General features: G+C 47.4%; 1 protein-coding gene across 1 annotated transcript in view; it reads left to right on the top strand.

The window, feature by feature from the left end:
* The window catches only part of LOC136951961 (calsyntenin-2-like), a 137,532-nt gene that overhangs the window by 94,260 nt on the left and 18,492 nt on the right, over window positions 1–24,780 (top strand). The window contains exons 5-8 of the mRNA XM_067246629.1: window positions 647–796; window positions 8,904–9,089; window positions 14,106–14,363; window positions 16,386–16,507. Coding sequence (XP_067102730.1) covers window positions 647–796; window positions 8,904–9,089; window positions 14,106–14,363; window positions 16,386–16,507 — 716 coding nt within the window. The remainder of the gene's footprint in view (window positions 1–646; window positions 797–8,903; window positions 9,090–14,105; window positions 14,364–16,385; window positions 16,508–24,780) is intronic.

The raw sequence follows: 24,780 nt of genomic DNA, 5'->3' as shown, positions 1-24,780 counted from the left end.
AATGGCACTTGGTATTCTCCACACCGCTACTGGCCAGCGTTCACTAGCCCCCAGTGCTCCGTCCCTGTTTGATTCAGCTGTGTTGTCATTCGCTTGTAGTTCTACCTTATCAAATATTAATCCGTACATTAGGACTACAGTTCCCCTCTATTCCTGCATTGTGCCCGGCAGGAATAGAGTTAGGAGGTAAGTTCATGCCTTTTGGTTAGCGATGTCACAGTAAACATTTAGTCATACAGTATATTGTGTATTATGGCCCTATGTGACGCTAAAGGGATTATTTTCTAACACATACACACACACACACACACACTGTGTTTACTACTATTTGATTTGTATAAGGAACACCCAGTGGCATTATTTTGTGTAACTTTACTTGCAAAGCGCTGGAATAATACATTTCTTTCTACTAATCAGTTTTTTAGATTGCCTGTAGTTCACTCTAACACTAATCTGGAGACCAATGATAAATTCAAGAGATAATCTGAAAGTTCAGCACTTCCAGTGTGTAAATGTGCAGCTGCAAAGGTGATTTGTCAGCATACTCTTGATGAATAACGCCTCTAATATTAGCGTGCTTCCTGGTGACCTGGGCCTCTCCTCTGCCCCCTCCCCCTCCCCCCCCCCCCCCCCCCCCCCCCCCCAGGTAACATCAGGAACACAGAGAAGCTGATCTACGACAGGCAGCAGCAGTATGAGATCCAGGTCACAGCGCTGGACTGCGGTCAGAAGGCGGCGGCCCAGAGCGTGTCTGTCCACATCGACGTCAAGCCCGTCTGCAAACCTGGCTGGCAGGGTAAGATGAAGGAGGCCTTTGGTGTGTGTGTGTGTGTGTGTGTGTTTTTTTTCACTACCTCCGGGCGTATCTGTGTGCAAGCCAAGCCTTCATGCGTTTCGTCATTTGTTTGTGTGTGTGGGCGAATAAATGTGTGTGTGCGTGCCTGTGTGCGTGCCTGTGTGTGTGTATGTATGCGTGCAAAGGCAAACATACTCTCTGTGTGTATGCGTCCTCTCCATCCATTATGCCTGTTATCATGTTGTCCCCTCTCCGTGTCTGTGTGGCAGCGCACCCGTTCTCTCCAGGCAGGCGCAGGGTTGCCGAGGTGCAGCCATAATCACCCACGTTTCAGACAAACACAGACACCCAGACACAGTAAACGTCCCTCTAAGCACACGGACGTCATCGCGTCTGGAACAACAAAAACCCAGAGCAGCTTCAGCCAGTGCGGCCATAAGCAGTCAACACATAGGAGCTCCTGTCGTGGGGGATGACTAGCTCTTCTGACTAGCTCTTCTGACTAGCTCTTCGGACTAGCTCTTCAGACTAGCTCTTCTAACTAGCTCTTCAGACTAGCTCTTCGGACTAGCTCTTCTGACTAGCTCTTCTGAGTAGTTCTTCTGACTAGCTCTTCAGACTAGCTCTTCAGACTAGCTCTTCTGACTAGCTCTTCAGACTAGCTCTTCTGACTAGCTCTTCTAACTAGCTCTTCTGACTAGCTCTTCTGACTAGCTCTTCAGACTAGCTCTTCTGACTAGCTCTTCTGACTAGCTCTTCTGACTCGCTCTACTGACCAGCTCTTCAGACTCAAATCAAGTTCACGTGCCGCCATGTCGTCCGCACGCTTGCTAACGAGCAACTTATTTTGTGCTCCAGTCTTTCTCTCTGACACGCCCTCCTATTGTTTTCTCTCTCGCTCTCTCGCTCTCTCTCTCTCTCTCTCTCTATCTCTGTGATAAATGCTTGTAAACACACACTTTTGTGCATATGACATTGAACACAGGGGGAGGGGGGGAGGTCCAGGGCCCTCTTGTCTGTAGGGTTGATATTAAGTGCTCTCTCTAGACTCTCCAGTTAAGCCTCTCTTTGAAGCCAGCTCGCTCTCTTGTATTTCGCAAATTAAGATTTTAGACGTGCCAATATAAGAGCACACCCCCTTCACCCTCTTAAACGCATAAAAGCACGCGCACACACACACACACAGAGAGACATATTATTCTTCTGAAGAGGACTCTCCCTGCAGGCGGTTCAGGGGGCAGGGCACGGGGTTGATTTGACGGTCTGAGATTAGAGGACATGTTCCAGCTGCCGACCTTGCGATGTTAGTCCCCCATTTGTCAATGAGAAAAACAAATACGACACGCAGCCAATAGGGGTTTGTTATTCCAGGCAGGCAGATACGACGTCATAGAACTGGGACTGTCGCCAGTAGGTGACAGTCCCAGGAACACACATACATGAGTAAGACAGGAAATATGAACAGATGATTAAGTCATAGCTGATTGTGATTGCCATAAGCACATAGGAGATCCCATTTCTTCCACACAGGATGATATTTTCGGGTGTAGGAAGCAGATGATGTAAGGTAAATGAGGTGATATACTTAGACAGTACTCTCTGGAACAGTTTCCTCAATAAAATGATTGAAATGATGTCATAATTGGTTGTCAACATCTTGACAGACCCCCTGGAATGTGTGATCATGATATTGCGGAGCATATGCATGTCATTTGCATGTAATTTGCATGTCTTTAGCATGCACATCATACTTTTGTACGTTTTTATGGAAGAACAAAAGACCAACTGCGCATCTATGTTCATCTATAATTTCAGCCAAGTAACTCAAGGATATTAATAAATCATATGCTCATACGCATGGTGGATTTCTGGCTGGCATCAATCCGTTTTTTTTAAACCTTTGTACCAGATCAGTCATAATCTGTTCATATTATATCTAAATGAAAGAAGCCTTTTTGTTTCTGAGAATTTACGGTTTATCCGAAGCACAAGCAGTAGTAGTTAGAGTTCTGCAAATTTCAGAATTAGTGTAACAAATCACACAAATAAACACCCATTTCCTGGTAGAACTGCTTTGTTACGGGATAACAGAGCCCTTTCCACCGTGAGTAATTGTCAAAAAGATTTAAGTAAACTTGATATTTTAAATCAGGGTTGGTCTGGCTGCTTAGATTTTAGGGAACAGTTTGTGTTCTTGAGAGAGAGGGAGGGTGGGGGGGGGAGGGGCAATTGTCTGGCAAGCTGTTCCGGAAATCTCTTAGAGCAAGTCCGATTGAATGGCCAGACGGAGGGTAGGCTTGATCACAGATAAGAAGAGGTGGATGAATTAAAGAAGGGAAAGAGAAATAAATGGGTTGGCAATTCCTTCTCTCATTTCCCCCCTCTCCCTCCCTCTCCAAAAGAGCTATCTCTGTATTGGTTTTTGGTTTAACTCAGTTTCCCCCTTTTTTGTTGCCTCTCGATCTTCCTCCACCTCTCTTTTTTACTGCGTATTCTTCCTTTCTCTCTCTCTCTCTCTCTCTCTCTCTCTCTCTCTCTCTCTCTCTCTCTCTCTCTCTCTCTCTCTCTCTCTCTCTCTCTCTCTCTCGCTCTCTCTCTTTATGGCCCCACACTCACTATCCTATCTCACCCTGCCCTCTCCCACTTCTCTACCCATCCCTTCCACTGTCATTTCTCTGATTCAGTGTTCAGATAGCTGGATGGGTCCTATCGGTGTCTGTCGTAATCACCCTGCCCACCCCAACCCCCCCCCCCCCCTTTTCACCAAGCTCCTTTTCCACTCAACCCATACTCTCGTCTAACACCCTCTCCGTATCCGATTAAATCCGTCCCTCCACTCGTCCTACTCCAGCCTCCGCCGCCCTCTAACTGGAGCGAGACTCACAGCTGGGCGGGGAGTGGTGTCTGAGAGTGTGGCCCCCGGCCTGCCCTCGCTGGTCCCCTCGTCTCCGGGATAGACCGTGGCTGAGGAAGGGAAGGGGGACGGAGGTAGGGAGGGAGGGGGTGGAAGCATGGACGACACTTGAGCTCACGTCTTACTGTCGAGGAGAGAGTGTTGTTTGACAGAGAGGACGAGGGTGCTGAACGAGGAGTGGATTCGATTCCCGCATGCACACAAAATCATATGCAACACATATTCACAGACACACACACACACACACTCCTATCTGACCTGTGCGAGTGATTACATTTTCCCGAATTCCACCCTCTGCCTTAGATTGGAGCAGGTTTTCTCCTCAGGGATGAGATTGGGGGTTCGGCAAAGTAGTCCTCCTGAGTCAAGGTGAGACTGACAGAGGATGATTACAGTGTGTGTGTGAGAGAGAGAGACAGGGAGAGAGAGGGAGAGAGAGAGAGAGAGAGAGAGAGAGAGAGAGAGAGAGAGAGAGAGAGAGAGAGAGAGAGAGAGAGAGAGGGAAAGTTAGAAATCAGATGGAGAGATGTAGAAAGAGAGAGAACCAGGGAGAGAGAATGATAAGTAGAGATGGACAAAAAGAGAGACAGAGAGAGAGAAAGTGGAGGCTTCAAGACAGAGAAAGGAGAGTGGAGGGGTCAAAATAAAGACTGCAACATTCTCAGAAAGTGCACACAAAACACCTTTTGCATAACAGCTGCGAAGACAGACACCAGCAAACACAAACATGTTGGAAGTCTCTAAGTCGACCTAATGTGGCACGGAGTGTAAAGAATGAACCAGGGGAAAAGCAGTGATCTAATTCATTAAGGCTTAAAAGCTTTCGCTGTAACGCCAGCCGTTAGAAACCCCGTCACTGGTAAGCCGCACAATGGGCTTCAGGTTTTATCAGCAGACACTCTCAGGCTTATATTTTGGGCACATCTTAACCTTGTGTGCAGGTTCCTCACTGAGAGCTTTCTGTCACGTGGGTTGTGCTTGACGGCCTTGATGGGGGGGGGGGGGGGGGGGGTGACATCAATGTTGACATGAAAGCCTCAAAACAGAGGGCTTGAGGGTAGAGGGAGAGAAAAAGAGAAGAAGACAGAGAGAGGGAGATTGGGAATTGAAGGAGGAGTCGAGTGGAGAAGTACAGAGTGGTAAAGTGCTCTCTAAAACGGAAAGTGGGAGGAAGCATGGCTGAGTGGATGGAGGATGACGGGAGAGCAGGAAGGAGAGGGACAGAGTGCCCTTTCCAACGGAAGTTCTCCTCTGCTGATTGGTGGACTAGTTTGAGGAGGCTCGTGGTAACGATGGCCCCTGACATACTTGAACCGTGTCAGCATTTTGACACCCTTTTTTTCTCTCTGTCTCTCTCTCCACACACACACACACACATCCACACACGCACAGGCCTAAAAGCCTACCACACATGTACACCCTCCAAGTCAGGGTTATACACACACCTTACCCACATTCACATGCTCTCTAAAACAGACAAAAAATTCCTACAGATTAACACTACCAATGGTGAAAAAAAAAAGGTTTTGCTCCCAGGTCCTTGAGCATCATCCTGCCTGTCCATATTGTAGCCAGGCTTGTGTTGGTGTGATATACTCCTACCTCTGCTGCTCCCCGGCTTCTGTTCACAAAGAGAGAGCTTGTTCTCCTGCTGTGTGCGTCCTGCCCACCGTACTGTGAGAAAAGGCAGATCTCTGCAGAGATGGAATTGGCCCCTATTACCATTTCGCAGTCCTGGTAACGCTAGCTGTGCAGTAGGTGCGTGAATGTGTGTGTGTCTGTGTTTCGCTATACAGCATGGGTAAGCAGTTGTGCAGTTTTTCTTTTGTGATATTTCTATCATGGAAATTCTGTCTGTGTGTGTGTGTGTGTGTTTGTGTGTGTGTGTGTGTGTGTGTGTGGGAGACTGTGCCTTTGTGTGTGTGTGTCTGTGTGTGTGTGGGGGGGGGGGAGACTGTGCCTTTGTGTGTGTGTGTCTGTGTGTGTGTGTGTGTGTGTGGGAGACTGTGCCTTTGTGTGTGTGTATGTGTGTGTGTGTGTGGGAGACTGCCTTTGTGTGTGTCTGTGTGTGTGTGTGCGCGTGTGTCTGTGTGTGTGCGTGTGTGTGTGGGAGACTGCCTTTGTGTGTGTCTGTGTGTGTGTGTGTGCGCGTGTGTCTGTGTGTGTGTGTGTGTGTGTGTGTGTGTGAGACTGCCTTTGTGTGTGTGTGTGTGTGTGTGTGTGTGTGTGTGTGTGTGTGTGTGTGTGTGTGTGTGAGAGAGAGACATGGTGTAGCCAACAGCAGCAGCAGCAGCAGGTTCTTGCCGTGCCTCATGAATAGGACTAAATTATTTAGCAGGGACACAAATGGAACAGCTCTGCCATGCAGACTCCCTACAGGGCCCACCGAACTACAACTCCCAGCAGCCCCTGCCACATCCATCAGCAGGGCTTATGTATAGCAAAAACATGTAGATGAGTCTGTATTAGCTGCCAACATATTCACACCCCATGAGGAATAGAGGGTTCCATAATGCATACAGTGTGCCTTACATAGCAATATATCGAATATATTTCAATATTTTTGTTATGACTTGTAAAATGTCCCTTTACTTTCCCTCTCTTTACTAACATTGCATGCACACCAACTCTTACCCTTGCAATGCTTGTGGTGGCACATGATTTATACATCTAGTACTATGAAAGCAACATAGCTTTCCCAAAAGTGTTACAGAAATCAAATGTTCCATCCAATACTGTGTAACTTATGCATTAGCAGCAGGTGTGCTCTGCAAGTGCAAGCCCAGAGGTTGCACACTTGGTGCTTGTACTGTGCAAGAATCGACCCACTCCCAACCTTCTCCTCTCTGTCCCTCCTTCCTTACCTCCCGCCTGCACGCTAGCCTCATGCTTTCCCAGTTCCCAACTACTCCACAGTATTTTTTAAAGCCCAATGGTAGACAGGTCATTTGCCTGCCAGCCTTGAATAAGGCAAAGCTATTACCAGAGCAGTGGTTCGGACTCTCAGACCGGCATCTAAAATGTACAGGGCCATTTACTCTACACAGCAACCCAGCGGCGCCCCAGAAAATGGTAGACAGGGAAAGAAAGGGAGTAAAGAGATGGAGAAGAAAGTCAATTTCACGGAGGCAGAGGGGAATTTGGCAGAAAATGGCAACGAGAGGAGAGGAGCAGGTGCAACTGGCGCTGCAACACAGCCCAACTTCTGTCTGGAGCGTGCGTGTGTCTGTGTGCGCATGCGTGTGTGTGTGTGTGTGTGTGCGTGTGTTACTTTGGGTCTTTTGAACGTTTGCATGTTGGACAAACGCAGAGAGCGTGTGCGTGCGTGTTTTTCGCAGGGCAAACATCCGTTTCTGTGTGGTCCCACTTCAAGCCTAACCATGACAAGAACATCCCAGTCCTCAGCTGAGCTGGCTTTGATGAAGTAAAACAACACATTTGTGTACGTGTACGTGTGTGTGTGTGTGAGAGAGAGAGAGAGAGAGAGAGAGAGAGACAGAGGAAGTGAACATGACAGATTTAACGGGCCAGTGAACAGCACCTAGCTGTTTCCTTTCTCCTCCGGTCGGTGTGCCTTCAGCTCAGGTTAATGCTCAGCCTCAGCCCCAGCCCCAGCCCCAGCCCCAGCCCCAGGCCCAGGCAGGCCCAGGCCCAGCCAGCCCAGCACCACGCAGCCACACTGAGGCTAACACAGCATCCCAACACACACACACTACACTACACACACTACACACACACTACACACCAGCACCACGCAGCCACACTGAGGCTAACACAGCATCCCAACACACACACACTACACTACACACACTACACACACACTACACACCAGCACCACGCAGCCACACTGAGGCTAACACAGCATCCCAACACACACACACTACACTACACACACTACACACACACTACACACCAGCACCACGCAGCCACACTGAGGCTAACACAGCATCCCAACACACACACACTACACTACACACACTACACACACACTACACACCAGCACCACGCAGCCACACTGAGGCTAACACAGCATCCCAACACACACACACTACACTACACACACTACACACACACCATACACCAGCACCACGCAGCAACACACACTCAAACACACACACACATTACACTACACACACTACACACACACTACACACCAGCACCACGCAGCAACACTGAGGCTAACACACCATCTCAACACACACTCACACACACACACACACTACACACAATCCTAACACACTCTCTCTCTCACACACACACACACACACACACTCACTCTACACAGCATCCCAACACAAACTCGCTCACACGCACACATACTTAACACTACATAATGATCGCAATCCCACTCGGACAGTACGAATACCCACAACAACACACACACACACAAGTATGCAAACACAAACATGTCCTAAAGTCAATACAAAATCATAAACTCACACTGGCTAACAAATGCTACCTTAAACATTATTTATAAATAGGCTTCTCGAAAGTAGCCATACTGGATATAAGCACTCGGTAAACAGCCAGAGTGAGGCACTTCTACAATAGTCTAATCAGCTGAGATTCCACACAGTCATGATTGAGCAGAAGTGAACCAACACTGGCGCTTTGCTCCGGAAGTGGCACATTGATTTAGTAACCCAAACTCAATCATGTACAGTGGACAGAGCTATTATTGAGCCCCATTATTGGACATTTTATTGCCAGCATAAAACTCTGAAATGGGCTGTCTCCATTTTTATGGGGCTCCTACATGGCGGAACGGGAGGAAAAATCCATGTATTGTGAAAATTACAGGAAAATGTAAAGTCAACAGGTATGCAGGTCGTTGAGCAGAAGGAGGCCGAGGGCATCGTTATCCACAGAGATGGATAGCCTCCGACACTTCTCTCTCTTGTGGCTCCGAGGACTAGAACTTCAGCTTGTTAGGACGTCGGAATGTTTGTTTGAGCCGGTGACATCATTCTTGGATGACATCCCTGTATCTTTGAGAAGTGTTTTATGGGCCGGTAACCCCAAACGATCATCTCCGACTTTCCTCAGCTGGAACGAGTAGTGCATTCTAGTCACAGTACCCATCAGTTCTTTTCTGAGGTGTGTTCTCTAACTCTTAGTTGTGTCCTCTTCTCCAATTATCCTACTGTTACTCTGTGACCCCCCCCCCTCACAACCCCTTTCTGCTTCTCCCAGGCTGGAACAAGCGGGTGGACTACGAACCAGGGACGGGCAGCAAGCAGTTGTTTCCCAAGATGCACCTGGAGACGTGCGGCGGGCCCCTGTCTTCCGTGAGGACCACGGTGGAGCTCCAGACCAGCCACATCGGCAAGGGCTGCGACCGCGAGACCTACTCCGAGAAGTCCCTGCAGAAACTGTGCGGTACGTTCCCCCCCCCCCCCCCCCCTCCCCCCTGGTGAAGTCCCAAGGTTCACTGTCAAAGGTCAAGGCCGCCATTTTGGATGTTTGTCTGCTATCGTCTGCAGTTGTCAGTCTGGAATGTGGGAAAACACATATGAACTAGAGAGGGTACAATTTGTGGGGAAATTGTAGGGTGTGCTTGCTTGCGTCGGTTGTACAGGGATTTTAATGCCATTTTTACAACTGATATTCCTGTATATTTTATATAAAAATGCATAGGGCCTACTTATTATGTATAAATATTACATAGATTTAAAAGCATCTTTTTTTTGCTGCTCATTTACAACTCAAAATACGAGTGAAGTGTAGAATGAAATATGATGTCTTCTCATTTCCCCTGCAAGAGGCAGCCTCATAGCTGAATCAAAACGAATACATTTGGCAGACCGGTGTAAAAATGGACCTAATCTCTATGACTTAAACGTCTTTTTAAGTTTTCCCTTCTCGTGATATTTTCAGGCATTTAGCCTACTCATATTGCATTCATTCATTAATAAAGAACGTAAATAAGCTTGACATTTATTTAGTGGAAAATCGCTCATTCATAAAAAGCTCACTGGTAGCGATCATTGATCACAAGTGCGATATAGCCCTGTGTGGAGAAGCTGCCCCGGTAAATTGTACTACTACAGTACAGTACTAGACTACAGTACTGCTGTGTTCATCTTGGTAGCGATTGCGTTGGTTGAATTCGATTAAACGTTCCGTTGTACGGTTTAGGCTGAAATTAATTATTTTCATGAACAGATTGACAAAGTTTAGGCTGTGGCAATGAAGTTCAGGTTAGTAGTCAGATAGTTTCACCTATTGAAAGACTTTTGATTTAAGTAAAGGGAGTGCCGAACATGTTCTGTCGCCGTTTGACTTCCTAAACAGCTGTGTAAGTTAGATGTTTTTGTCGTGTGTCTCGCGTAGGCTACAGCGTTGCAATGAGCAACGCTGGTTTGAAACCACAGGTAATGATAATTTCACCAACAAATCGTTTACTTGTAATGTAATATAATAATAAATCCTATAAAGAAAATGTGTTTGTGAGGAATGTTTATTTTAACGATTGAAAACAGATGCATCATAGACCACTGTGGTATGTGTTGCCCGGGCAACAGAGGCTAATGTCATGCTAATGCTTCAGTGAAATAGTAGACTACCGTTTCTGAAAGTAGATGTGGGCCTACTTCCTTAATAATATCAGCTAATATTGTACATTACATTTCATAATTGTGTTTCACATCACAAAGTAAAATTAGTAAATAGTTATCACCCTGGCCTCTTTGCTTGTGGCGTTCCTGCAGCTGCCTTGCAGTAAAGCTATAGTTAGCCTAGCTATCCCCCAAGTTAACAGATGCGAAACGAATGTTCTGCTACAGGTAGTCACGCGTGTGTTCGTGACGTTAGTGACGTAGTGACGTTAGTAACGTCAGTGACTGTGGCTAGCAAATTAGCCACCGTTAGCTTCACTTTTCACCACAAAAACGCAATTTCTACTTAAACCATGCAACAGAACGTAAATAAAAATACAACCAACGCAATCGCTAACAAGACGAACCTTTTGACACCGCCGTTGTGTATGTAGTCCAAATATTGACTGATCCTTAGGGGGGCGAAAATAAATAATAAAATAAATAAATATATATGTGAGAGAACAAAGGTTGTGCCCTTGCCGAAGGCAAAGCACACCCAATTATTGAACATGTGAACCACATCATTACATCAAAAATAGATGTCTGCCGTTCACGAAGGAGCCTGTGGACTTTGTGGAGCTCTTATCTCCCTGTCCCGCTATCACCGTGCTAAATGAAGGAGACCAAATGTCGACGACTTTAAAGCTCGTCCAACTAATGACGTGACAGAGTGGGTGCATTAGACCTCCAGATGTAGGCTGCCAGCCAACACTGTCCCCCCCCCACCCTCCCCCCTCCCCTCCCTGAGTGATGAGTCGGGGGGCTCAGGGCTGTTTGTGTGCAGGGAGCACGACAGCAAACACCACGAAGCAACACCATCGGGGAGGGGCGTGGGGGAGGGAGGGGCGGCGAGGAGCGGGGGGGGGGAGGGGGGTGGGTCAGTCATCATCTTTGACTAACGACCTTCACAGTTCCTTTCTTCTTATGCAGCCTGATCTGAATCCATAACTCCCCCCCCCCCACCCCACCGCCACAGTCCCCCCGCCCCCCAAGCCAGACAGTGTACGCATGGTTTGCCGCTAAAGAGCCGCAATTCAAAGGACCCACATAATCGTTATCTGATAGCAAATAGAATGAATTGTAATTGCTTTTTTTCCTAAAGCACAATCAATCTGAGATAATGTACAAAGACGTCGTCGGCTAAACAGAATGCGGCGCGCGGCCCGTGTGTGTGCGAGGCTGGAGGGCTGGGGGGGAGAGGGGGGTGGGGGAGGGGGGGGGGAGACCAGCCGCTCCTTATTTATTTACTCCTGGAATCTAATTACTGGGAGTCAGAACCTCTATACAGCCGCGAATACCCAGGACCGAGGAGCGAGGAGACGGGGGGACAGAAACATTCATTAATGTGCTAATGTGTGCTGTTATTAGCAGAAATAAACACAATCATGTTTTCCCTGTTAGTTTCGAAAGGGAAGGCCTGTGTCCTATCCCTTCCTTTTCTATACTTTTACACTATAGTCGTTCCTTCTCCAGTGTCAGAGCCATGTTACATCGGTTTGTGTATGACATTGACGAAATAGCATGTTGACCCCTTGTAATATGTAATGTACAGCGACGGTTTACAGTTTTTTACAATCGCTGTGACACTTTTTTCAATACCTTTAACAAGTTTCCTAAACTCTTAACACAGTTAGCACAACATCTGTCTGTGTAGGCTATACAACACATTTCTTGTTGCTTTGACACAAAATGCATAGAGTAAACACAAATTTAAAATGCTTGAACTTCTTTTACACACATTTACATTTAGTCATTTAGCAGACGCTCTTATCCAGAGCGACTTACAGTAAGTACAGGGACATTCCCCCGAGGCAAGTAGGGTGAAGTGCTTTGCCCAAGGACACAACGTCATGTGGCACGGCCGGGAATCGAACCAGCGACCTTCTGGTTACTAGCCCGATCCTCTAACCACTCAGCCACCCGACTCACACAAGCTCAACCAAGACCAAAACAATCGATTTTTAGGGACTCATTTACCAATGCTTTCACACTATATGTCAGAACAGATAACATCATGTTCAAAACCTAACTTATTGGCTAAAGTCAAAGTGAACAGCTGTTCATATTGTGAATTGAAACACAAATATATCCCCTGTATTTTATTCTATTGCTACTGAGAAAAAGCTGGTTGAAGTAATGCAAATACTGTAAATCACAGCTGATTCCCAACTAGGAAACACTCAGATGTTGAGGTTCTTCTAATCACATGACCATATGGTACATATAAAGAGGACCTCTTTGGACTGATCCAGTTACTATGCCTGCACGAGGGAGAGGGAGACAATTACAAGGACAAGGGAGAGGAAGACAAGTACCAGGACAAGGGAGAGGAGTGGGGCAAGGGAGAGGGAGAGGAGTTAGAATGTGTGGTGGCGATCATAGAAGGGCCAGAGCTAGGGTAACTGATGTAAATGGAAGCTATATTGCATATTTCTTGCAGTAATGTCCTGTTGCAAATGAAGCCTTTACTGCAGCAATTATGTTTCTGTCTTCTTTTTTTCAATACAGTTACCGTACATTCTATAAAGCTTCTCTGAGATGGGTCATTCATTTTTTGTTCTGAATTTCTGCATCAAAAGAAACAAAATTCATGCATTTACAAAACCCAACAAAACAGAAATGTAGAGAGGCTTCAAAAGAAACTGCATTGCAAACACAATCTATAATCCATATACTGTGAGACCTGACACATACCTGCATACATGAATGCAGTTTCTGTAATTCCATCTGATGTTAGTGTTTTTTATGACATTGTGCTATGATTGACTAAATGTTCCTGTGAAAAGAGAACGTGTGTTAGTGTTTGGTAGACATGGTGTCATGTTTACTGTATTTTTGTGCTATGACAATTAGTGTTTGAGTTTAGTTTACAATGTGTGATTTTGAGCATGAAATTAACAATTTTGCCAATTGCGTGTGGTTGGTGTGTTGGTGCGTTAAGAGTTTAGAAAACTTGTTAAAGGTATTGAAAAAACTGTCATAGCGATTGTAAAAAACTGTAATTGCTGGTCCATTCATGAGGTTTAGATGGGTAAAAAAAAAAGAAAGAATTCGTGTGGTGTCGTGATTGGTCATGGAGATGCAGCAGTCAATGGAGATGTAGTGGGAGGGGCAGGCAGGGCATGTTACCTCAGGAGAATCTCACCCTGATGTGGTAAGAATAATGTTTGTCAAGAGGACACGGTCAAAACAACATATATTTCAGGATAAAAGAACGCAGAAGATAATTGAGTGCAGAGAGCGATTGAGTGGGTGGTGGGAACAGACAGGAAGTGAGGGAGGGGGGGCGGGGAGGGAGGGAGGGAGAAAGGGAGAAAGGGAATTAAATAAAGGGAAAAAAAGATAAATAGATTGAATTGGAGTTGTGACAGATCGGTTCGTTTCTTTTTTTTACGATGAAGGGATGGCATAACATTTCTCCCTCCGTCCAACCAGCCTGTCCATGATTGGCTGTTAGGAAATCCTCTCTCTCATCTTTACCTGATGGAGGACAAGCAATCGTTTCCTTGTTTACCTTGCTATGGTGTAACTATAGATAGTATGCTGTATTTACAAAAGGAGTTGACTGTAAATGTTCAAAAAGCTGTCAATTCAGGTTGAAAACCAGGTTTATTTGTTCTGAATCAATACCCCCACCCATTATTCATCTCTACCCATTGATTGGTTGCTCTGCCTTGCTATCTAGATTATTCAATCATAAATATAGCCAAGGTTATCCGGATACAGATCCCTTACATCACATGCTCTTTCGTGTCGACTCTTTTTGACAATATACCTGTCCATGGTGATTACCCAGGAGCCTCCTCTGGCAGCACCGACCTTCTCCCCGCCCCCAGCGCCTCTACCAATTGGACGGCGTCCCTGGTGACAGACAGCGGGCGGGACAGTGACTTGATCTTCCGCTTTGACGGGCGCCAGGCAGCCAAGATCCCAGACCAGGTGGTGTCCCAGAACCTGACGGACCAGTTCACCATCGCCACGTGGATGAAGCACGGCCCCACCCCGGGACTGAGGGCCGAGAAGGAGACCCTTCTCTGTAACTCTGACAAGACTGGTGAGGAGAGGGGGGGGGGGCTGGGGGGGCTTGGAAAGAGAAGGGGGAGGAGAAGGGGAGAAGCTGGTAAAGGAGGGGAAGAGGGAGGAGGACAGGTAGTAGAGGAGAGAGAGAGAGAGGAGGGCAGGTGGGAGAGAGGGAGAGAGGAGGGAAGGTGGAAGAGAGGGAGAAGAGGGCAGGTGGGAGAGGAGAGAGAGAGGAGGTCAGGTGGGAGAGGAGAGAGAGAGGAGGGCAGGTTGGATAGGAGAGAGAGAGGAGGGCAGGTGGGAGAGGAGAGAGAGAGGAGGGCAGGTTGGATAGGAGAGAGAGAGGAGGGCAGGTGGGAGAGGAGAGAGAGAGGAGGGCAGGTTGGATAGGAGAGAGAGAGGAGGGCAGGTGGGAGAGGAGAGAGAGAGGAGGGCAGGTTGGATAGGAGAGAGAGAGGAGGGCAGGTGGGAGAGGAGAGAGAGAGGAGGGCAGGTGGTAGAAAAGAGAGAGAGGAGGGCAGGTGGGAGAGAGAGATAGAGGAGGGCAGGTGGGAGAGAGAGATAGAGGAGGGCAGGTGGGAGAGAGAGATAGAGGAGGGCAGGTGGGAGAGAGAGATAGAGGAGGGCAGGTGGGAGAGAGAGATAGAGGAGGGCAGGTGGGAGAGAGAGATAGAGGAGGGCAGGTGGGAAAGAGAGATAGAGGAGGGCAGGTGGGAGAGGAGAGATAGAGGAGGGCAGGTGGGAGAGGAGAGAGAGAGGAGGGCAGGTGGGAGAGGAGAGAGAGAGGAGGGCAGGTGGGAGAGAGAGATAGAGGAGGGCAGGTGGGAGAGGAGAGAGAGAGGAGGGCAGGTGGTAGAGAGAGATAGAGGATGGCAGGTGGGAGAGGAGAGAGAGAGGAGGGCAGGTGGTAGAGAGAGATAGAGGAGGGCAGGTGGGAGAGGAGAGAGAGAGGAGGGCAGGTGGTAGAGAGGGAGAGGAGGGCAGGTGGTAGAGAGGGAGAGGAGGGCACGTGGGAGAGAGGGAGAGGAGGGCAGGTGGGAGAGAGGGAGAGGAGGGCAGGTGGTAGAGAGGGAGAGGAGGGCAGGTGGTAGAGAGGGAGAGGAGGGCACGTGGGAGAGAGGGAGAGGAGGGCAGGTGGGAGAGAGGGAGAGGAGGGCACGTGGGAGAGAGGGAGAGGAGGGCACGTGGGAGAGAGGGAGAGGAGGGCAGGTGGGAGAGAGGGAGAGGAGGGCACGAGGGAGAGAGGGAGAGGAGGGCACGTGGGAGAGAGGGAGAGGAGGGCAGGTGGGAGAGAGGGAGAGGAGGGCACGTGGGAGAGAGGGAGAGGAGGGCACGTGGGAGAGAGGGAGAGGAGGGCAGGTGGGAGAGAGGGAGAGGAGGGCACGTGGGAGAGAGGGAGAGGAGGGCACGTGGGAGAGAGGGAGAGGAGGGCAGGTGGGAGAGAGGGAGAGGAGGGCACGTGGGAGAGGAGGGTATGAACCCTCCTCTCCCTCTCCGAATACTGGTATGAGGACGTGTCATGATTTGCAGCCAGATCGTGTTTTTAATGTATTTATATTTATGAGAATTAGCTGGTTAAATGTATTTTCTTTACATAAAAACATTTTACCAAAAGAAGCATGGACGCATGCTCCTGGTCTAAGTCAACAAGGATGCACAGCTGACAGACATGCACTGAAACTCACACACACAGTCAGTAAAAAGAGAAAAAATAATTGTGAGTGTTTGAGTGCTATTGTCCTATTGAGTTCAGTTCTATTGACTGACCTTTCGAGTGACAGCGTATAGCCATCCAGACGGTCTGCCTAACAGTTGAAGCTTCAAGAGCTTTGTTATGAAATCTGACTGTTTCAATGTTTTTATTACTTAATGTGTTGTGAGAAAAGTACATATTTGGGGTGAGAAAACGTGTTTTTCTCCAGTTTATTTTTTAAATTCAAAGCACAGTATTTTATGACATGACATGGTTATCGTCCAGACAGGGAAAATCTAGTGCTATATTGTAATGTTGACCTGTGCATCATGCCTCCCTCTCTACCGGTCCTGGCTCCTCCAGAGATGAACCGCCACCACTACTCCCTTTACGTCCACAACTGTCGCTTGGTCTTCCTGCTCCGGAGAGACTTCACCCAGGTGGACACCTTCAGACCGGCCGAGTTCCACTGGAAACTGGAACAGGTATCTATGTGTGTGTTTGTGTGTGTGTATGTATTTTGGACTCCTTAGTAAAAAGAGGCTTTCACATCACTGCCTACCTTAGTAAGGGAGAACACTAGAGCACTTTAACCCAGACACGGATCCCAGAACTTACTAGATGCTTGGAATGGAATTATGGTAATATTCACGGTTTTGGGTTGATGTGCCTGAATATTTAATAATATAAAATGTATATTATAATATTATAATTAGTACGATATTATCGCACAGGACTTTGTTGTAAAAGAAATGTAGTCTTTTCAGTGTGAAAGTATAAAAGTGAAACTGGTTCAAGTAGAGAGAAGCTTGAGATGACCAAGAGGTGAGTCATATGTGTGTGTGTGCGTTTGTGTGTGTGCGTTTGTGTGTGTGTGTGTGTGCGCACACGTGTGCGTGCCTGTTCTGCTGCAGTAGAGTTTGTTGAGGTTAAGAGAGCATCTGGCAAGACCAAGACACAAAGTAAGTCACTGCCTTAAGGCCGGATTGTGTGTGTGTGTGTGTGTGGGGGGGGGGGGGGGGGTGGAGGGGGTGGGGGCACAGACTGTTTTTCAAGTGTGTGTTTTTCCTCTACACACTCGTCAGCAAGTGTGTTGGCGTGTGCCAGACGCTGCTTGTCGCCGGGGGAGGTGAGTGGGTCTCAAGGTCATAGGGGTCACCTGGGCTGTCAGACTTGATGCGGCTCTCTGATTGGATGAGACAGACTCACAGCTGAGCCCAGGGCCACACTGGGTAATTTGAGAGGACAGATCACATTCTGTGATTGGAGAAGGACAAGGGGTCAAAGGATGATCCCTTTGGCCCTGATTGACCTCTTGCGAGCTGTTGTCTTGAGAAATGTGCTGCACAGAGTTAGTTGGAGAGGGCGACTTCCTCTCAGTGGGTTTCCTTTAACAGAAGTCATGTGGTCTGAATGTGGATGCTCTGTGTGTATTTTTGCTCTTTCTGCCCAGTCTGGTTAAATTCAACATTAGTATACTTGGTTTCTACGGGGGTTTTTTTTTGTAACTCAAGATCTTGTTATTTTTGAGAAAATACAGAGAATAGTCAGGGCATTTTAAGGTCAGACTGTAGGTTATCGTATCCTTCCACCCCCTGAGAGAAATGTCACTGGTAAATTGAGGCCTGAAGAAAAACAATCAATCAATATCTGAGGGTAAAGGCAAAAAATGTTTTGCTTCTCAATGCACTTTTATCAGCAGAAACGTCTGGTAAAAACTTTTGTAGTCCAAAAGATTTGCTGAAGAACAATAACATTAGAACGCAACATTGACGAAACCCTTTGTGAGAATTATGTTTCTTTCGGGCGGCACCAAGAGAAGAGCAGCTTCTTTTCTGCCCCCCCTCTCTCCCTCGCTCTCTCTCCCTCTCTCCCTCTCTCTCTCTCTCTCTCTCTCTCTCCCTCTCTCTCTCTCTCTCTCCCTCTCTTTCCCTCTCTCTCTCTCTCTCTCTCTCTCTCTCTCTCTCTCCCCCTTTCTCTCTCTCTCTCTCTCTCTCTCTCTCTCTCTCCTTCTTGTTCTTGTTCTTTCATCTCCCTCTGCTGATAGTGGTGGTCTCTTAAACCCCAGGGGATAACACTTTCATTAAGTCTATCTCCTCCCTCCCCACTCTCCTCGTCATCTCTTTAAAACCAAATGAAGCTTCGCGTACTTCCAGTAGTACACTACAAAGCCCCTCCTTTTGTTTCCTCCCTCTCTGAATCTTAATGAATTCTCTAGACAAAATCCAATCCCACAGTATAATCTGCAGCTGGAAAGCAAATAACTAAATACATTAATACAACACGAAATAAGTTACGAAAACCAAGAACTTCTCACTAGGAAATTACATCATGCTAGCAACGCTATCTCTATGCGGCAACGGAATTGGGAACGTTTCAGGGTGAACTCTTGAGTGCCTCTTGTAGTTAGTATTTTGTGGTTCATCCTCCTCTCTGAGGGAACGTCAGGTGAGAGATACCAGTGAGATCCAGGAGGTGTGTCCTCACCTTGCCTGTGGGCAGGGCTGCTGTCCGGGGGCTCGTCGCTGTCTCTCTCGGGTGGCCTAACGAGCAGGAGGCGTTGTTAGCAGGTGTGCGTTGCCATGAGGAGTTCCCATTGGAGCAGGTTTGGGACATGGCTGCTTCCTCCGCCCCACTGGCCCTTACTTCGTCTTTGTCATGGAGAGAACACACACACACGCTAATTGTTGTGGTTGGGACAGAAAAAAGAAGGTACTTTCGAATATCAAATTCTATTAAATGACAGAGGTAGAAAAATATCATCACGGTATGCGTTGCATAACCTTGACTCTACTACTGCGCCCACACCCACACAGTATGTTGTTTTAAACAGACAACTACAGCATCTGTCGAAGACACAATATGCAACATAAAATACCACTGAGCCTTTGTTCCCTGCTCTGAATCAGCACGCTGTGTGCGTGCCATTCAAACAAGAGGACCGTACAGTAAGACTGGGAATTACACGGAGCGGGGAAGCAATCAAAGAGAATTCACATTGAGTGTTCATACCAAGCGAAATAATAGAGGCACGAAATTTTTTTTGCAAGCATACGGAATGCTTTGTGTAATTTGCAATCCATGCAGTGTGAGTCTAGATTGGGCATACAAGTAACACTGGTACCTGTGGTGACTGGGCAAGAGGGTATTTAAGTTGAAGGGGTAGGGAAGTGGATATTGAAAGTGATTACTCATAGAGTTGAAAAAGCCAGAGAAAATTGTTGATGATGGTGTCAGGAAGTTGTTGTTTGGGAAACGATGGGGGAGTCAGTTCTGGAATGGGCATGTAAAGTGTTTGTGAACATTTATCTGTTTGTCTCTCTCTGTGCATGTGTGTGTGTGTGTGTGTATAGTTGTGTGTTACCTGGGAATGGGAGTCCTTAGAAGTGCATATGGCGTGTATGTGCCCAAGTGCTTATGTGCATCTGTGTACACGTGCCTCTTTGTTAGCAGTGAGCAAGTGTGTGTTTGTTCATTCGTGTGCACCTGCAGAAGCACCTTCGTGGATTTCTAAGAGACAATGGGACTTTTCCTCAGCGTCATGCTTTTCCATTTTTTCTTCAAAATGGTGTTGATTCAGACACAAACAAATATCTCCGAGGCAGCATTTGGATGTGGAGCATCTGCTCTCGCCAGATTGGTTGATGCATTTTGCTGTCTTCTTGTTTTATCACCAAACATTCTGTTGAATATTTCTCACTTCCAACGCCATACTTTTCAAACTGAGCAGGAATTTTTGATGGCGACTGGTGCTGCTCAGTGGTTTGGAATACCTCAAACCTTCTGTAGGATAAACAGCAGTCGGTTGGTTGCGGTCTGTGTTGGAACACAAACATAAGCTTACATTCAACTTTTATTAAACATTTTTGAATGTTCGATTTTCTTTTCAAGTTATATCGTGTTCTCGAGGCTCACAGCCTAAATGTGTTTTTCGCTGAATCTGAATTATGGCTGTGTTTTTGTATGAATGTTCGATATGGAAGGATATATTTCAAAGTAGTTTGATTTAATTCCACATAAAAAGCTTTTTTTTTTCAAACTTGACAGTGAGAGGAAGCTGCTCTTTCTCTGCCTCCAGAACGAGAGCGACGTGCCCGTCCATTCATTCGACATAATGGAACACAGAGCGGCGCTGTGGTGGACCGTGGAGGAACTGACAGACTCACGGCTACCAGAGACAGTGGAGGAGTTGGCACAAAGGACACTTCACGTCTGTGTTCTATATACAGAGAGAGAAGCAGGCTGAATTGACCTTCATTACACTGACGTTGTTTTCGACCATGTGCTTGGCTAATGTTGCCATCTCTCTACCTTGAGTGGGAATGTAGGGTGAGTTGTGGCTGTAGAATCTCCAGGTCGTGTCTGAGACACGGAGGTGGGGCTGTGGTCTAGACTCTGAGGAGGACGTAGCTGTCCTGTCAACTACAAGCTACAAGCGAGGACACTGTGCCGAGCTCTCAGAGATTGCGGTTGGAAACTCCTCTGTGTTTTGGCTACGAGAAAACAAAGATGTCTTTTTTTGTTCTTTTTTTTTTTAAGGTTTTCATTTAACGGTGTGGGAGGCTGTGCCGGCAGAAGGGAGACCACTAGTCTTGTGGTGGGGGAGGGGAGAGTGTGATGCAGGTGTACCACACACACACCTCATCGGAGAGGGTCAGTGTTGAATGATAGATGACTCCTACTGAAGAGGCTGCTAAATTTAGAGCTCCACTGCACCAAGTGCCTCCACGGAGCTCCCAGCACACACACACACACACACATACACACATACACACAAACACACACACAGAATATTATGGAAGGCAAAGCCCTAGCTTGTGAATGTTACGGCAGCATTTTGAAAGGCCTTCGTCCCTGTCAGCTAGAAGTTACTGTAGCCTGTACCTCTCACTTCACCTGAGCTCATGGGCTCACACACCCACACACACTTCTTTTACTGCCTGAAACCTAGTCCTTTTGTTTTTCTGTGAAGGCTTTTGAAATGTATTCTTGCCTTCTTAAAAGTTTGTGTGTGTGTGTGTGGGTGTCGGCGTGTGCGTGTAAATGAGTGTGGGCTAAAGGGATAGGCTCACACAGTTTCCCTGTCACCTGTCTTTAGTGCCTACTGTCACATATTAGGCTTACAGAGAGCTTCAAAGGAGAGTCGGAAAGGGGAGAGACAGAGTCAGGGGGGGAGACAAAAGAGAGAGAGTTGTGAATACATTCTGAGAGGGTTAGAATGTGCACATGCATACCCACGTTGGTGTGCGATGGGTGACTGTGGGACTGGGACTTTTCCCCTCATGGTGTGCTTTAGTACATGTCTTAACAAACCCAATTTCAAAGCCCTTTCAAGTAGCTTTGAGGGAGAAAAGGCAGTTTTCCCTACAGGTTTAAAATAGCACAATTCAGAGAATTTATCAGATCCTTTTAACATTAGTGGATTTACCCAAAACGCAGATAATAGAATGAGCACATTTGGAATCTGATATTGATTGGTGTCATGACAATGCCCCTCTCTGTATTTTTATGGATAATATGTGAGACGGAAAGCAATCAATAGTGGGAGAAAAGGGATGAAATGACTGCTTTCGTGTGTGCGTGTGCGTGTGTGTGTGTGTGTGTGTGAGTGAGTGAAAAAGAGAGATGGATAGAGCTGAGGTTGGAGACACATGTCAATATCTTTGCGAATGACTGAAGACTACAGACTATTGATCTGCAGCCCATCTGTACCACAATAACACTGCCTGAACCTACTGACATCCAGAGACATCCACTGCTGACTACTGATAGATCATTCTGGCTGACTACCTGGCTGGCTAGCTGACTGGCTGATTACCTTGCTGGCTGGCTAACTGGCTGGCTGACTGGCTGATTACCTTGCTGGCTGGCTAACTGGCTGGCTGACTGGCTGATTACCTTGCTGGCTGGCTAACTGGCTGGCTGACTGGCTGACTACCTGGCTGGCTAGCTGGCTGACTACCTTACTGGCTGGCTGACTGGCTGACTACCTTGCTGGCTGGCTGACTGGCTTGCTGACTGGCTGACTACCTTGCTGGCTGGCTGACTGGCTGACTACCTTGCTGGCTGGCTGACCTGCTGATTACCTTGCTGGCTGGCTTGCTGGCTGACTACCTTGTTTGCTGGCTGACAGCCTGACTACTTTGCTGGCTGGCTGACTTCCTTGCTGGCTGGCTAGCTGGCTGACTACCTGGCTGGCTGGCTAGCTGGCTGACCAACTTGTTTGCTGGCTGACAGCCTGACTACCTTGCTGGCTGGCTGACTTCCTTGCTGGCTGGCTGGCTGACTAACTGGCTGGCTGGCTGACTTCCTTGCTGGCTGGCTGACTACCTTGCTGGCTGGCTGACTTCCTTGCTGGCTGGCTGACTACCTTGCTGGCTGGCTGACTTCCTTGCTGGCTGGCTGGCTGGCTGGCTGACTACCTGGCTGGCTGGCTGACTTCCTTGCTGGCTGGCTGGCTGACTACCTGGCTGGCTGCCTGACAGTGTGAAAGAGAGAGACAAAGAAAGGGGTTGAAGATAGATAGAGAGAGAAGGAGAGGTAGAGGGGTAAAGAGACTGACAGAATGAGAGAGGGAGGTGAGAAACGGTGTCAGTAGAAAAGCAAGCCCTTTTTTAACTCCCATCCGTCATCATAAGCCTTCCTAAATGGATGTACCCCACTACCTTGCTTTTCTCCCCAAATCTTTCTTTTCTCCCACTCCCATGTCGACTCCTTTTATTTATCTTACTTCTTGGCCCAAATAACCCTCACTGGAGCTTAGCCTCTGGGGGGAGGAGTTTGTGTGTTGTTTTGATTCGGGGCCCTGATTGGCTATGCCACTTCCTGTGTTCAGGTTAGGTGTCAGGGTCTGCAGTGAAGATTTATGGGACGGCTCCTTTATTGTAGGCATTGTGCAGGTGAGATAGAGGGGGACGGGAAAGATGGATGGATTGATGGAAAAAAGTGTAGGGATAGGTAGCTAGAGAGAAAGAGAGAGGGGTAAGGGGATGGGGGGATGGTCTTGTTTGGCAAGGGCGGTAAGTTGTGTTTAGTATTTAAAATTGTGTACGGTTATTCCCCCTCTCTTTCTCTCTCTTGCTTTCTCTCTCTAGCTCTCTCACTCTCTCTCTCTGTCTGTCTCTCTCTTTCTCTCTCTCTCTATCTCTCTCTCTCTCTCTCTCTGTCTCTCTCTCTCACACACACACACCTCCTCCCATCCAAACAAATTTTTGGGGGGGATGAGCACAGGAGAGTAGAGACAAAACTATCAGTTCTGCCAGACCCTCTCTGACCTAGTGAGGCTGGGGGCATGTGCCAGCTCAACCAGAGGACAGAGACAGACCTAGAGCCAAACTCTGCTGCACCACAAGACCACTTCAGAGCACCCAGCTCTGGGCCTGGCCCTGTTCCAACACAATCACGGCAACCCACTTCTCCACTGCTTCAGTCCTAGCAGCCTAAACTGTGTTCTCTCCTGCTGTCCGCTGTTCTGAGGAAAGTTGATGGGTTTAAGCAATGAGGTGGAACGATAGCCGGTTATTTTAGTGGAGAGATTAAAGATGCAAGGATGTTGGTTTTTGTTGGAATGCAGCCTTTGAGTGCTCTGTGTGTCTCTTAAACCACTGAGCTAGTGAATTATAGCGTGGGACTGTGCCAAGTACATTAACTGGGAGGACTAATGCATTGCTCAATTTGTTTACCTCTCTCTTTCTTTCTCTCTCTTTCATAATTTTTCATGCTTTTTCAGTTCTTTATCCCATAGAAATGTTTTTTACAAAAAGATTGCTATTTCACTTTCTTCTCTTACAATACACTTCTTTTAATACAGCTCTCTGCAACCTACCACCTGCCTGGTAAATGTAAAACTGTAAGTGCAATTCTATACCTATTTAGGAGCAAATTACAGTATGCAGTACACTACACACACACACACACACCCCACATCTTGACGGGTGCACACACACGCACACACACACTGGGTCTGTGCAATACGTTTTATTGAACCACTGTAATTTTGCGACATATCAAGCAGGTAATATGATTTCATAAGACGTGGGTTGTGTAACTCAACAGCGGAACTGTCTCAGCTGCTGTCAGGACATATGACTTAGGTTTTCTTGTTTGCTGCCATCACATATTTTACAGTGTGTGTGTGTATCTGGGTGTGTTTTTGTGTGTGTGTGTGTTTAGGAGACAGGATTCCAATTGTGGTTAGTATTCCCTGATAGCAGCCTAGCCCTAGCCAATACAGAGGTCGTCTGGCTGTTGACTCCAAGTCCCGCCTGGAAGCAACCGTGTTAATTGCTACTCTAATGAGTCTCTTTCGCCAGACGGTAATTCATAGTCACCTTCAGGCACATCCAACACACACACACACACTCTTGGAAAGAGATACAGAGACATGTATGCATCTGTACAGGTCTCTTGATTGGTCTTTGGCTGAAGCCAAATTTGAAGAAAGGGAGAGTAAAAGAAAACGGTTTTGTAACCAGTTGTTTCAGTAACAACCCCCCCCCCCCCCCCCCCCCCCGCCCGCCATCTCACCTGTTCCCTCTTTTTTACAAATTCATCGTTTTCTTCTCTGTTTCATCCCAGTTGAATGCCACGCTGGAAGGATCGACGGCTCACATCACCACACACTCCTCACTTCTCCCTGCCTCTCTCTTTCTCATTCTGTCGCTCTCCTGTTCCTCCCCCTTGAAGTCACCTTGTTCTCGGGGCTCATCAATCTCTGTGCGGATCCTTTCACAAAACATGGCTGGCCCTGCCTCTCTCT

The sequence above is a fragment of the Osmerus mordax genome, chromosome 11 (genome assembly GCF_038355195.1).
Source record: "Osmerus mordax isolate fOsmMor3 chromosome 11, fOsmMor3.pri, whole genome shotgun sequence".
Classification (NCBI taxonomy): domain Eukaryota; kingdom Metazoa; phylum Chordata; class Actinopteri; order Osmeriformes; family Osmeridae; genus Osmerus; species Osmerus mordax.
This window is presented reverse-complemented; position numbering and strand designations above follow the sequence as displayed.